Source organism: Columba livia, chromosome 8 (assembly GCF_036013475.1).
Source record: "Columba livia isolate bColLiv1 breed racing homer chromosome 8, bColLiv1.pat.W.v2, whole genome shotgun sequence".
Taxonomy (NCBI): domain Eukaryota; kingdom Metazoa; phylum Chordata; class Aves; order Columbiformes; family Columbidae; genus Columba; species Columba livia.
This window is the reverse complement of record NC_088609.1, coordinates 26,887,008-26,901,392: the sequence shown is the minus strand read 5'-3', so window position 1 is coordinate 26,901,392 and position 14,385 is coordinate 26,887,008. Positions and strand designations below refer to the sequence as shown.

The window sequence follows — 14,385 nt, the reverse complement described above, 5'->3', positions numbered from 1 at the left end:
CATTTTTACTGGCAAGAAAGCCCCATACCTTGGCACGGGGAGGAAGGTGAAGGGATTAAGATCTGGCAGCAGAAATACCAGATGTATCTCTGGCTTATCAGATTTATAGATTTATTCTGTAAAACCCCTGAATATCTACTTCTGTTGCGGATGTTTCCCTCTATTTTTAGAACATGTCTGAATAGCTGTAGCTACATTTCTTGTCTGGTGCATTTATAAATACACGTTACACATTTGGGAAAGACGGATCTGAAGTTTCTGAGGATGTAGGTCTCCAGTAGCTTAAGCCAACCCGAGGTCACACTGCCACCCCTTCTGCTCCACACCATCCCTACCCAGCTTTTGCACGCTCCAATAAGCCACTTTGGGAAGCTGAAAAAGAGAGAGAAAGCGATTCAGTGTCAGCTGGATCAGTCACAAACCCGAGCAGCATTTGGACAAAAACAAACAGCAATGGATTGAAACTCCACTAATGGGCCTGGTCCATTCCTGAACGCATTTGAGTGCATCATATCCTTAACGCTGGGCAGCAAAGAGTTGCACGGACCTACTGATGCATTTCTGCTTTCCCTGCAGACTACAAACTCTTAGTCGCTACCCACCCCAGCACATGGCCACCACTGGCCCATGCTTGGGTATAACGATTTGTATGCGATTTTGTTGCAAGTCTTGGAACTGCTTCTGTGAGAGCATCTGCAGCCACTTTCTTTATCTGGGCAGCAGAGGTCACACCTGAAGGAAGCCCATAGGCTCTGAGGACACCTGCTCTCTGCACTCACCTGCAGGCTCTGTCCTCTGCTCTTCATCTCTTCCGGCAGTGGGAAGAGCCCCTGCAGAGGTGAAGCTGCTCCTGTGGTCAGAACTCCTTAAGAATCTGTAACAACCATAAGAAGGATGCAGCTTGACCAGATTATATAATTAATTAGACAAAATATATATCTTCTTACAGATATTATTATGTAAGGGACAACATGTGACAAAAACACCACTTGGGAAATATAAGAGGACTTCTAAGGTACAGAACATTGTTGTTATAACTAGATTAACAGTAAATGTTTCATTTAAATAATACCAGTACTTTATTGTATTTTAATTAACTAACTAGATTAACATTAATACAGTTTATCAAGCCATTAATTTTCCCTGTTATAAGGTTGAAATATTAAAGATGACAGAGCAGCGCACTGCTGCACTGAGTTGCAGAGCCCTTCTGGAGAAAAAGCCTACACTTGTTTAAAAGGTGCTCACTTACATAATCTAGATTATTATAGACAATGAAAACTTAATACATCATTTACCAAATAACTTTACATGGAAACATCTTTCCACTAGCGCTAATACATCTGTACGCCCAGTGCAGAAGCCAGGCTATGTTCAAAAGCATCAGCATCCTGCAATAGAAGAAGAAATGCTGCCACAACACTTTGACAACTTCCTTAGAATATTATTCCTTTTGGATTTAAATTGAGTAGTGGTTTGGTTTTCTTTTTAATTATGTAACTGAAATGTTGGCTCAATCTAGAAATGACAATAGAACAAAAACATCTTCTGGAAAGCTGAATGTCTTTAGGGAATTAATTCACACATGCAGCCAGTGCAAATAAAGGTTTAAAGAATCACTAACTAGGCTTAGTCAAATTTTGTTCTTAATTCAAATTTTATTTAGAATTAAAATTTATAGTTTAAAAAGTATGCACATTCTGTAGGTATAAAAGTTTAAAAAAATACATTGATTTATTGATAAATGCTTCAGGTTAAATTTACATTTTCATACATTATCATCATATTGCAATAATTGTTTTGCATCTTTTAACACTTATAAAAAATAAATTAATGAGATCGAATAAACCATTTGAAACCACGCTAAAATAATTCCTTGAAAAGAAGGGTGAAGTTTGCCATAGCAATTCTCAATTCCTTTCTCCTGTAAATAAATAACCCTTCAATTAAGCAATATAAGGAAGTACGGGTTAGCAGAAAAGCACTTACCCACAGGGTGAATAGAAATCCATGGCGGGATGCCAACATTGTACCAAAAAGACGAAGAGAATTAAGTTCTACCCTGCCAGTGACTGGGTGTTTGTCCTCTCACAAGAAGTAACCCTCTTGCCCCCGCAACCTCCCATTCCTCCTTCTGGGGTGACCCATAACCAACAGGGAATGGCACTGTATCTCCTTTTGGTTAGAGGGACTACATTCTGTGTTTCTGTGAAACATCTGTATGCATTTTGGTAACTATTTCTAATTAAACCAAGAACGTGTTTCCTTAACATGAAGTGGTGAGTTGCTCACCATAAATAACTAAAGATAAAAGATGATCTGAGAAGATGGTGATAGCTGAATCTAATAAGGTCACAGTGGACTGCAATCCCACCCAAACTCCCCAGGAGTAACATCATTCAATCTCATGTAACAGCTCAGGTTTCCATTTTAAGGAAATTATTAAAAAAAAACAAAAACAAAAACCCCCCAAAACTTGGAGAAAATATAACTGCCTTTGTGCAGAATTTGAGCCTTGCACCTCCAGAGCCACTGCCCTTCAGGGAGGGCTCAAACACATCTAACAACCAGCAGCCAGACAAATGTACCTCAACAAAAACACATAAAACCCTGGAGAAAAAAAAGTATTGAAATGTCAAGAATAAAGTAACAGGTTACAAGAACAAACCAGAAGTATTTTTTGAAAAATAAATACCTTCCAGGCTTTCTTTATATATGAAAAAAACATTGGCGGGGGGGAGGAAGGAAAAAAAGAGAGACAGGGTGGTGCATGTGTGAGAGAGTTAATAGTCAACACCTGCAAACCGATGCCCCCACAACACATAAGGTCATTTACATTAATCATTCACCTGCCTTCTCTCTGGCCATGTTTCTGTGCATAAATCAAATGCTGTGTTACCGAGGGGTAACTTCATCCTGGCATCACTGAACACATCTTCCTAGAAACAGGGACATTTCATAATTCTGAAAAACCTCTCCTTTCCAAAGGTGGCTATAGACACATACACATTTATACATGGATATATACAAACAAGGTTAGAAAAATATTTAATTTTTGCTTGTTTAAATAATTACTGAAAAGTGTTAATACATGAATACATTAATATTTATACAATTAAAACTTTATATATAAATATTATATATATATAAAGCATTTTTCATAGCAGCCATTGCATATATAGTAAAACAAGTCTATCTGAAGTCCATGCTGCAGAACTCAGGCCAAGCAGCATTCATCCGCTTCCGAGAGGAACATCTGTACCGGAGCAAGGTTTTCAGGAATGAGGAGCTCTGCTGATGATGACAGCAGAGATGTTGCTTTATCTTCTGCCAGGTATTGCCCAGATTGCCTAAGTACACAGTATTTTTAGGAAGAAATGCCACTATGTGGAATCACCTCATGGTCCCTAGGCTCGTCTCCAACACCAGAATCAGGACAACACCTTTTTGTTAGAAGGAGGCAGAAATGTAACGGAATGGCTTAAAATTTGTTAATGCAAGGTGAGCCGTGGCCTCGCCACGAGGCGTTCAAGGGCACCATCGCTCCTCACATGGCTGCGGGACACCCAGTGAGGGGCACGAAGGCACTGGGAGGAGGTGTCATGCAGGGCAGGATTTAGTAACTCATATTTAGCTTGTTCTTGTTGAGTTCCCTTTCCAGGTTTCCTATTAGAGTATCAATACTTTCCTGCAGGTCTTTGAGGTTTGCTCGGTGATCCACTGCAGAGTCTATCGCTTGCATGGTCAAGTAGCTCTGAAACGTCTGCTCTCCGGGGATGGGCTGTGGGCACCTCACCAGGGCATCTGGCTCCTCAGCTTTGCTGCTGTCATCCCCGCTCTCTGAGTCTTCCGAAGGGACATCATCGTAGTCCGCTTCACCCAGGCAGTCTTTTGGGTTTAAGAAATAGTTCTCCCCACAACTGCTCCAGTCTCCAGCGTAGCGGTTGCTCGAGGGACTGTCCAAACCTGCAGGCCTTGGTCTGAGCACCCCGGACATCTCAGTACTGCTCAGGTTCAGCATCTGAGGTCTCTGCCTCTTGGGTCTCAGGTAATTCAGGGAGGATGGATGCTCGGGAAACGCATTCAGATGTGCTGGTTCTTTGGCTGGTGAGGGACGTACTAGAAGAGAGAAGATAAACCAGGGTCAAGGCTGAATCTGTACTGCAACAAGAAAAGTCCATGACAGAATCTCGCTCTCCTCCCTCAACATCACACGTTACCGGCATGCATGGATACATGCAAGCTTACAGCCAATACATTCCACTAGTACATTTTTTGCCACTGTTGAATATAAAATAATTTTTAAAACTACTGTAAAAGCTCAGTTTTGAAGATTCATGCCAGATTCAAATTGCAACTGAGAAGCCTATCTGAAAGTAGAAACTCCCAGAGAACTGATTAAATTAACTGCATGAGTTAATCACCATCCGGCTGTGGGTCAAAGAAAAGCAAACAGCTCAGCTCACACACTTTGTCCAGGCTAAAACAGTAGCAGAAAGCAGGCACAGCAAAATAGGTTAAAACACAACAAAAATACCACTGCAGAGAAACACCTAGAGAAGCTGAAGATGCACCAAATGCCGAACTCTTGTGCTTCTCTTTTGCCCTAATGTTCTGCACTATTAAAAGAAGCTCAGTTGCACTGATTTTTCTAAGCAGCCACAACACCGTGTCAGACATACACTCAGACAGGTTTGATGGCAATGTTACCTGAGCTCACGATTATACAGTGTAAGTTACTAACAGTCTCCTCCACTGTTACTGGCTTCCTACGGTAAACAGCAAAAATATTTTTACTGACCTGTGCCTATTAAGCGTCTGAGCTGCAAAGCTTCTTTTGGTTTTAAACAGACCATTACCTCTCATAATCAGAAGCAGAGACCTTGTGTTCCCATTCACTGCTGAGAACACAGCACACACAACCAGCACGGTTCACCATCTCACCCACTCCTCCTGTTACACTCCACACACAAGCACAAAAAAGCTTGTTCCCGACATGGGCCCAATGCTTCTCTGTTCGGGTGCACATTGCAGGCCTCTCCAGGGTATTTTAGCTTTACTTTACATCTTGCACAGTAACATGCAATAACTATCTCTGCTTCCCCCTTGCCCCCTACTGTAACAAAAGCCCTTCTGTTTAAACTATGCTCCATTAAGATGAAGGGCCATGGGTTAACAATAACTTGCCAGTATTACAGGGTCTAACTGAACAAAGACTATTTGTTTTCGGTTGGAAAAATACGGAAATTGAAGTATTGCACAACATGTTGATTATCAAGCTGTCTCAGTCTACAGAAGATTAAATGTAAGGGACCCGACTGTGATCCTTCCTTCGGGTCCAGCTGGTCTGTTTAAACTGTGAAGCATCTGCCTGTTCACATCTCTGCATCCATATTTTACCTCCATTTTAGCATAACATCCTGCACAGTTCGTGCAAGCTGAGGGACAGCTTTCCACTTGCTCTTCCAGGTGAAGGAAAACTCTACCACTTACCTTACTCAACAGCAACGCACACTCCTATGGGCAGAGCTTTATCTACCTGCTTTTGTTTTCCACCACAGCTGTGCCATAAAATGTTGGCAATGAGTGGAGATGACAAGAGGGAAAAAGAAAGCCATTCCCAAATACTCTTTATATGAGTTGGGGAATTCTTTGTATCCTGAACACAGAGCAGCAGAGCCCACCTAGCTGGCTCCAATGTAGCCACAGCATCTGTAATTCAGAATGACTAAGTGAAGCCCTTCTCGACCCTTCACATTTCCCAGGTGACCCTAAGTCTCCCATAAAAAAAACAGACCTCCTCCTCTTCAAGTAAAAATAAAATACATTTTAAAACAAACCAAATCAGATTTACTATTAATTTAGTTTAACTGTAATCCAATTTCATGTTACAATTGGTGCAGAAACTCAGCAGTTTCCCAAGACCAAATATTGTGTTCTAAAAGGGAACAATTAAGAAGCTGTTTAGGTGAGATGAATCTTCCCTTATCCTCGAGAATTAGAGTTTAAACTATGCAAACCTGATAAGTGGATATCAAATTATTCAGGTTATCAAACAGATCCATTCTCCACACCATTAGCCAGACTACTGTGAAAAAGGAAGGTACCACAGCACAACGGACCCATCACCTGCATGGTTAGGTAGCTTTCAACAGCTGCTTGGCCAGACTACCTGAAAACAAAACTAAACCCACCAGATTCAATGTTCAGTTATGTTCAAACTCTCCCTGTTTAACTGAAAAGCTGCAATACCTTTGTCTGCTGCTGACTTTGGACAGTGTTTGCACAGGAGAGGGCTGCAGTTCAGCAGCATCAAGGCACAGAATTGCCCACGGGCTGAAGCCTGGGGCTCCAGGCATCACCCTGACCATTTCCACTGCCTTATGCCTCTTCTTGATACCAGAGGAAATATGACCACCATGCAATCATTTCCCATTTGAGAGGCAGATCTTAGCAGAAACAGTTACTTCTACTTCGGAAGTTTATTAGGAAGATTAGAATTTCACCTCCCTTTTTATTGAGAATTGACCTTAAATTTTACAAAAGGATATGACCTCGTAAGTTTGGAAGTGGGAGTTAGAAGGTACTTAGGATGTTTTGGTGGTGGGGTTTTTTGATTGTTTGTTTGTTTGTTGTTTTTTTTCCTTTGGGTTTTGTTGTTGTGTTTTGCTTTAAATTCTTTCTCTTTATGCAAGCTCTGCAAAAACAACTAGAAGTGGCACAGTTCATACTGTAAGGATGTTCCAAATTATGCCAGATTATAAGGGCAGTAATAAAGTAACCTTCAACGGTGTCAGAAACAAACAACTAATGAATTCCATACACAGATAATCCTGAATAGTCAAAGCAGGAGAACAGAATAAAAACACACACACACACAAAACCCCAAAAACAAAACCCAAACCTATATACCCCAAGCCCACCTAATTCTGATGTGGAAACCTTACTGTGACTGGGTTTGGTTTTTTCTAGTGTCTTTACTTACATAAAGCACTCTTCACTGCTTCTTACATTATACTCAAACTTTGCCATCTGGTAAGAAAGCAATTAGAACAACCAACTTCCCATTAAACAAAACTGACCAAATACAAAGAGTAGATTATAAAACTGGCATGATTTCTTTAATTAGTAGGTTATGCCGTAGTACCTTGTGTTGAAAGAACACCAATGGTGCTCAGTCATCCTGTGAATCAATGTACATTGTCACACAGTAAAAACATACACTAACAGTTGACATTGAACACATTCATGAAATAGTACCTGGCCACAGCTGGAGTAAATAGTGAAGAACCTCTATGTGTTTTTTGAAGTCCAGGGCACTAGCAAGCTCTTCCGAGTCTGTGAAGACCCTGTTGTTATGGTTGGTGGTCTCCTGCCTCTGGCTCAGTAACACAGGCCCAAAACATACAGCTAAATTCTGGCACGTCATCTTATTTACTTCATGGTAAGAAGCCACCAGTTTCAGGTGATCCAACAGCATCTTCAGAGTAGCCTAAAAGAACAACATACTGCTCAGGAAACAAAACACTAGACAAAGGTTGTGTTGACATCCTAACATCACTGCTCTAGAGGGGTAAGATCAAGGCTGACAGCTATGGTTTTTCTACCAACACCCATCAATGAAATATGTAAGCGCTGAATTAGAAAAGTCTATAAGACCATCACAGAACAGACTAGTTAAGACAGACTCCTTGGTAAAATTTAGCTTGTTTCTTACCTGATCTCAGTTTTACATTAATGGTTTTCTCACAATGGAAAGTGGATATCAGGAAGGGGAGAGAAGCTGCAGAAGCAGCACAGATCATCCAGGTACATTAGAAAATAAAGAAACCCTCAGTATGACCTCAGCATCAGAACAAGCTTCCAGATAACTTGCAGGTTCTGTGCAGGTCACTCACTATCTCTCCCCCAGAAATGGGCTAACTGTGGTTTTCAATAGAGGTGAATTTGGCAGGTGACTGTGCACAGCACCATTACACTGCACAGTATGGGAAGTGAAGGCTTTATTGCACATACTTAGGAAAAAGGAATGCATTTGCCCATGTAATTATGACATACAAATAAGATTGTTCCACAGAAATGGAGCAGGACACCACACGGGAATAGTCTTCAATATAAATGTAAAAGCAGTGATCACAGCTTTTCATTCAGTTTTACAGAGACAATATAAAATGCAAACTAGAATGAATCCAGCAATGCAGACCTTCTAATTAATCACAACACAGAAGTATTTTCAAAAACAGAGAGCATCAACAATCCAAGAGGACCATTAAGTTAGGAAACAAGCATACACATTTTGACACATTTTATATCCCATGTGAAAATGTTCCTTTATTTTCTGAAGCACGCAATTTACTTGAACCTGCTGACACTGCTCACCTTCTCAACATCTGGCAGGCAATCCAGAAGGGCTGCTGTGTGCTCAGAGTCACTCAGATCATTCTCGCAACCACTTGCTGTCATTTTCAAGGGATTTTTTGCCATGGCGTCCAGCACGGCTTCATAGAGCTGCTTGGTTATCAGGGGAGATGGTAGCTCTCGCAGATAGTCCTTTAGGACACCTTCACAAGAGAAATGAGAGCAGACACCTTTAACAAGCTGCAGATTCACTTTCCTGTGATTTTTGGGAGCACCAAGGTGCATCAGCTTCACCCATCCCATGAGAAAATCCTCTGTGTCAGTGCCAAACACCGCACTCAGGACCAAGGGGTGGGAAGATGACAGCAAAAGGGCACAGTGATGCCATGGGCTCAGCTAAGAGGCAGGAGGCATCTGTGCAACATCCCCATGAGGCTGGGGGCACCAGCACCTTTGTCCCCATGGCTTCTCCAAGCCCACGTGAGGCAGCTGATCACGAACTCAGGATGAAGTGGGGAGGAAGGTGCACTGCGCCCAGAGAAGAGGGATGGGTGCCAGGGCTGCTGTGTGCGCAGAAGCGGGTACCTCGAGCACGGGGTGAGAACAGCTCCTGGTCCCTCTCCTGATTGGGGTGAGGGAGAGGCGAGGAAAGGAGCCCAAGGAAAGGAGCTCCTACAAAACCAAAGTCTTCAGCCTCATGACACCTCCTCCTTTGTATACAACCAGCAATTAATTTTTCTGTTCAGTTTTCAGCTATAAAATTATGAGGGATAACCCCAGTGTCACATCCAGTGAAGCACACAGCATTTTCTCACCTACCAAAGCACAGACCAAAAAGATGTCCTCAAGAGGGAAACACCGAGTCCCTTCTGCCCCTGGGCACTCTCTATCCCCCAGCACACAGCTGCTTCTGCTGTGACGGGTATAATTCACAGCCACGGGAGACAGTGGCTAGAACAGCCATGCACTGATCCCCCCAGTTACGGAGACACATCGCACCAGAAGCTGGGGACATACTGGAGGACAGACTGTTTCTGGGGGATGCAACGAGCAGGCAAGAGCACCATTAATCATCTAGTCCTTACACAGATGCAAAAACACAAGGAAGAATTGAGCATTTGCGTTCTTGCAAGCTAGCTTTAATGGCTGGCCCATACTTCAGCTTGAATGGGTTTCAGTGATTGTAAGAATAATTATTAAAAAACCCAAAACATTTAGACTTCTAACAGCAGGCCCATGGAAAGGACACAAGCAGGATGCTATCCAGGAGAAACGTGTCCAAGTACAACTGACACAAAAATCTGAACAAGATAACCCTGCCTCCCAGCAGCTTTTACTTTCCTTAAAAAGTGTGGCACATGTGTGTGCCACAAATATCTACCCATTTTAGCTGGATCACAACTGAATTTAAATACCTTGTTAAGAAGAAACAGTGGATTAAAAGAACTTTTTGAAAGCAGGCACTGTAATTAACAAAGCAGTCTGTGCTCCAGAAAGGCAGAGTTGGAAAGGTAGAAGATTTTTTTTTAGTATGCACTCCTCATAGCCTTGTAAAATCCCAAATCACAGCAAATACCATCACACTGTGCTATTCAACAAGCAACAGTTTTTATAAACTCAATCTTTATAACCTAACTGTAAACTGAACTATATAGCAGTGGGCTTTGCTATGAGGTCATTTCTAAAAAAATACAAGGAATGAAAGCTAACATTTTCCCCATCACAGCCATGTTCATGTGCAGAAGGCAAGTAAAAGTTGTATAAATATTTAAAAAAAAAGAAAAAAAAGCCAAAAAGCACTGCATCTAGCAGTAGTGCAGCTATTCAAACTGCCCTCTGCTTAAAATGGGAACCTCCCACCGGCAATAAAAAAAGTACTAAAAACATTCATGTATTTTCCCGAAACACACATTCCCCTCTGGTGCTTTAGGTTTTTCTGTTGTTGCTGTTTTAAAAAGAATATGCCACTTCTGCTCCACCTCAGTCGCTAGCTATTGTTTAATAACTTAATCATACTCCCCTCTCCTCACCAAATATTACTTCTTCCCCTCATTTTAGAGGGCCATGTTCCATGCGTGGATTAAAATATTAATGAGACAAACGCGGCAGAGGCTGGTGCTGCACAACATGGTTTGGGATATTTTCCTTTTTCCGTAAGCAAAACACTAGCAAGAGATGCTGACTTTTTACCAGGATTTTCTTTTTTGGAAGGGAAGGTTGACATGAGAATGAGTTTACAGTAGGAAATGCTAGGTCTTAATCAAGTCAGCTTAGACTATTGAAACACTCACAACTGCCTAGTAATAATCACTTAGTGGGAATTCCTGTAATAGCACCCATAGCCATAGGACAACCGCTTGCCAAAGGACTTTCTCCCATTTAGCCCTGAATAACAGGATAGTTTGAGAGCCATGAGTGCCCCTTGACCTTTCTAAATCCTTTTGCTATTCACTCAGCTAAATTAGCCCTGTAAGAGGCTGCTGTTATTTTTTTCCACGAATCTACGCTTCCCGCTGCTGCCAACCCACTAGCATATTCCTCTTGACACAACCACACACAACAAATTTAGACAGCAAGCAGAAATTTCAATCCACTTCATTAATTCCTCATTTTTCTGACCCACTGAACTGTTAACAATATTGCATGCTTTATGCAGAGATATGAATTCACGTGGATGTGAACAGGCGTGAGGCAACATGACTACTGGTCAGTTCCAAAAAGTGGCTGCACGCTTCAGTTTGAGCCATGAGCACACTTAGCTGTGTGTGAGGCTGTGCCAACCCCAAGAGCATTTCTCAGTCAAGATTTAATCATTAAATGTTCAATCTTTAGTCTTTGGAGATGTGTCAAAAAAAATGATATCTTTTTCATCTTTTGGAAAAGCAGCACTACTCAAATTTCAAACAGGACGCAAGGCGGCACTTCTCTTCAAATCAGCCAAGATTTATGCTGAGGATTCATATTTTACGGAACACATGTTTTGGCTTAGAGAAGTATGAATCATGTGCATCAGCCTCAGCACTGCAAACACAACAGGGGAACCATTCCCTTGTAAACCAACTCCCCACGCACATGCGAGAAAGGTTTTGTGGGTTCTTTTATTCCTAGCACCAAGCATGGTGGGTAGGTTCCCCTTCCAGCCCAGATCACACTATTTACAATTAATAAGAGAGGGGGCTGCATTTCGGTCAACAGAAGCTATGGGTGCAAACTCCCCCTGCACTTGCTCCTTTCAACACACAACTAACACAGGCACTAATTGCAATCACACAGAACAGCTGTAGCATGGGAAAGCAGCTTTTTTTTTTTTTTTTAAAGTAATGTCTTCAAACTATTTTTATCTTGTAAGGAAAACGGCATATAAGTAAACTCTCACAATATAACTCATACAAAAGCATGCTCAGTAGTCTTTCTGTAAGACAGACACCAAGACTCTAGTCCTTTCACACTTACAAACAAATTCTGGATGCAAAAACTTATCCTTCAGTAGTACAAACAAGAAAAGGACTAAGAGTCCAGCAGGACCTGCATGGTCACCAAAAGTTCACCATCACCAATGAGGCCTGCAGCAATGTACATTGAAAAAGTGAACTACACTTCTCTATGTAATCACCGCATCACAACTTGTGATGGAAAGATCAGTCAGACTGTGCCGCTGCCCTTCCAGGGCTTTGCATCAGTACCGAGCTCTCCTGCAGTTCAGGCTTAGGTTTCAGACAGTTCTGGTTGTTTCTAAGGGTACAATATATTCAGGAAAATCAAAATCCTTACAAAATGTTACAGGTTCTTTTATATATGGATGAGAATTAAGTTCCTATAGTCTTTCCCACAATACTCCTGAACCATTCCTGCAAATACTGTTTCATTGTAATGATTACTTGTAGCATGGGAGTGCAATGCTATTTTTATTATTCCAAAATTTAAAAAAAAAAAAAAAAAAAAAAGTTTTCCATTAGCTAAAAGTTTTCATTAACCAAATGGCAGTTTGCCATTTGTCTGCTTATAAGTCGATATCAGACAGTTTCTGCTGTTTGGCAGAAAACAATAATTTCATGGAACAATCTGTTCTTAGAAATTATCACTTTTTCTTATTAATTTATTTGTAAAGAGAAGAATAGTATAAAAGATCTTTTAAACCGGATAATATTTGCTTTTTAAAGGGTGAACACCATCAGAATGGAACACAAACACAAGTTTTGGCTGCTGTGAACGCTGGTACTTGTGAACCAACTATCTGGACATTCAGAACCAAAAGGCTTATTTAACCCAGTGAATGTTACCAATAACATCTTCTGATACCACTTTGTATAGTTATAAAGTGTAATGAACAAAATTAATTCCCAATACACTGAAATGAAGTAAATCAAACAGGGTAGAGCCGTCTTGTACATTGGATGTTACCAAAAGGAGCATACAACTACTGGACTAGTTATTGAATCATTAGTTCATATTTATTCTAATGTACAATTTATACCCTGACTACTGTTGTTACATTTTCTATCCCTGGATATATAAGAAATGAATACTTCTGCCTCATTTCACAGAGCAATTGGTCTACTTGGTGAGGCCTGAAATTAGATCAGCTTTGGTTTACATAACAAGTATCAATAGTTATAAGACTGTTCCACTTTTAAGCAAACAAAAAAAAGGTAAACAACTTGCACAGTGCAACTCCCATATAAAGAGTTGATGCCGATGCAGAGGCTTCTCAAGACCTTCTCGTCCCACACTCCCAGCCCTTCTCACCCATGCCAGGAGCTCACTGTGTGACAGCAAGTAAAGGGCCAGTCTCCTAAGCAGGAGAAATTATGATCCTGCAGCTCAAACTAGCTTGCACAGATCATAAGAAATCTGTTTCCAAAAATCCTGCTATCTCCAACATAAGGGGAAGACAATGGGTTGATCTGAGATGGTCCTTCAATCTCATGCTGTAGAGCAACCAGCACAGCGCATGTCTTAAATCACAACCATGTTTTTCAAGATCTGCTGGAATATAAACCAACAGCAGAGATTTAACCTGCTCCAGGGACCTCAGCTCCTTTCACATTGCACTCCCTTCTGTAACCGCTGCTGAAAGCGGCTCCTTCCATACCCTCTTCTCTCCAAATCACTGCTGCTTCCTATTCACATCTCCCCAAGGTCACTGCACCCATTCTCACCTTCAGCAATACAAAGCAGCAGTTAACAACTCGTTAAAAGACAACTGAAATCTAGTTCAGAGCACAATTTCACCTTTTTAAAAAAATACCATACAAACGGGGCACAATGCTATATTAAAAGAAAAGCAAGGAACTGGATTACCTGTTATGACATTAATATCTGGGTACTGGCTTTCACAGAGAGTCACAGCCTTGCTGTCCCTCTCAAACGCTTCCCGAAGCTCTTTCTTAACAGCTGCTGAGCCACATAAGCGATACAGGCCGACCACCTAGAAGTGAAAATAATGGCCATGCATCAGTCATTTTCCTGTACAGGGAACTAATAATTGACATCACGTGTTGTCTCATCCCAAGTGCAACAAAAGGAACTACTTGGAAAGTTATGTCATGTCAAGGAAACTCAAACAGTGCAAACCATTAACATCAGACGATAATATGTATTATCAGACACTACACAAGAGACGCAGCTGGGACTGTTAAGTGCTAAGTGAATAACGCGAAGGTTTTCCATAACAGTGAATGTGCTGAGCAGTATTTTATTGACAGAACGTGACTTCTAAGTCAGAATCATTTAGTGCTTCATTTTTATGCAAACTTAGGAAACAAGAAAGACAGAATAAACTAGAAAGTAACCAAAATTTAAATTATACATTATACCAGTAACCAGAGTTTCAAGAGAATTACGAATACTCTGTTATTACATCTGAAAGATGCTGTTTTAAAGATGATGAGATGCTGACTTGCAGGTGTTTCAAATTGTATGGAAAGTTTTATGCAAAGCAGGGGTTGTTTATCATGCTCAAGACAATAGGAATGGAACACACGACACTCTTAGACAGAATTATTAATTCAATCCACTGCTTTCATG

The 14,385-nt window shown here is 41.1% G+C and overlaps 1 protein-coding gene across 2 annotated transcripts in view; it reads right to left on the bottom strand.

Annotated features, from left to right (window-relative positions):
• Nucleotides 1-1,638: 1,638 nt before the first annotated feature.
• Nucleotides 1,639-14,385, bottom strand: part of SYDE2 (synapse defective Rho GTPase homolog 2) — a 29,533-nt gene continuing 16,786 nt past the window's right edge. For both annotated transcript variants that reach the window (XM_065072654.1, XM_065072655.1), the window contains exons 4-7: nt 13,660-13,786; nt 8,380-8,561; nt 7,261-7,492; nt 1,639-4,119 (exon numbers count right to left, since the gene is read on the bottom strand). In XM_065072654.1, coding sequence (XP_064928726.1) covers nt 3,617-4,119; nt 7,261-7,492; nt 8,380-8,561; nt 13,660-13,786 — 1,044 coding nt within the window. In that variant the 3' untranslated portion in view covers nt 1,639-3,616. The remainder of the gene's footprint in view (nt 4,120-7,260; nt 7,493-8,379; nt 8,562-13,659; nt 13,787-14,385) is intronic.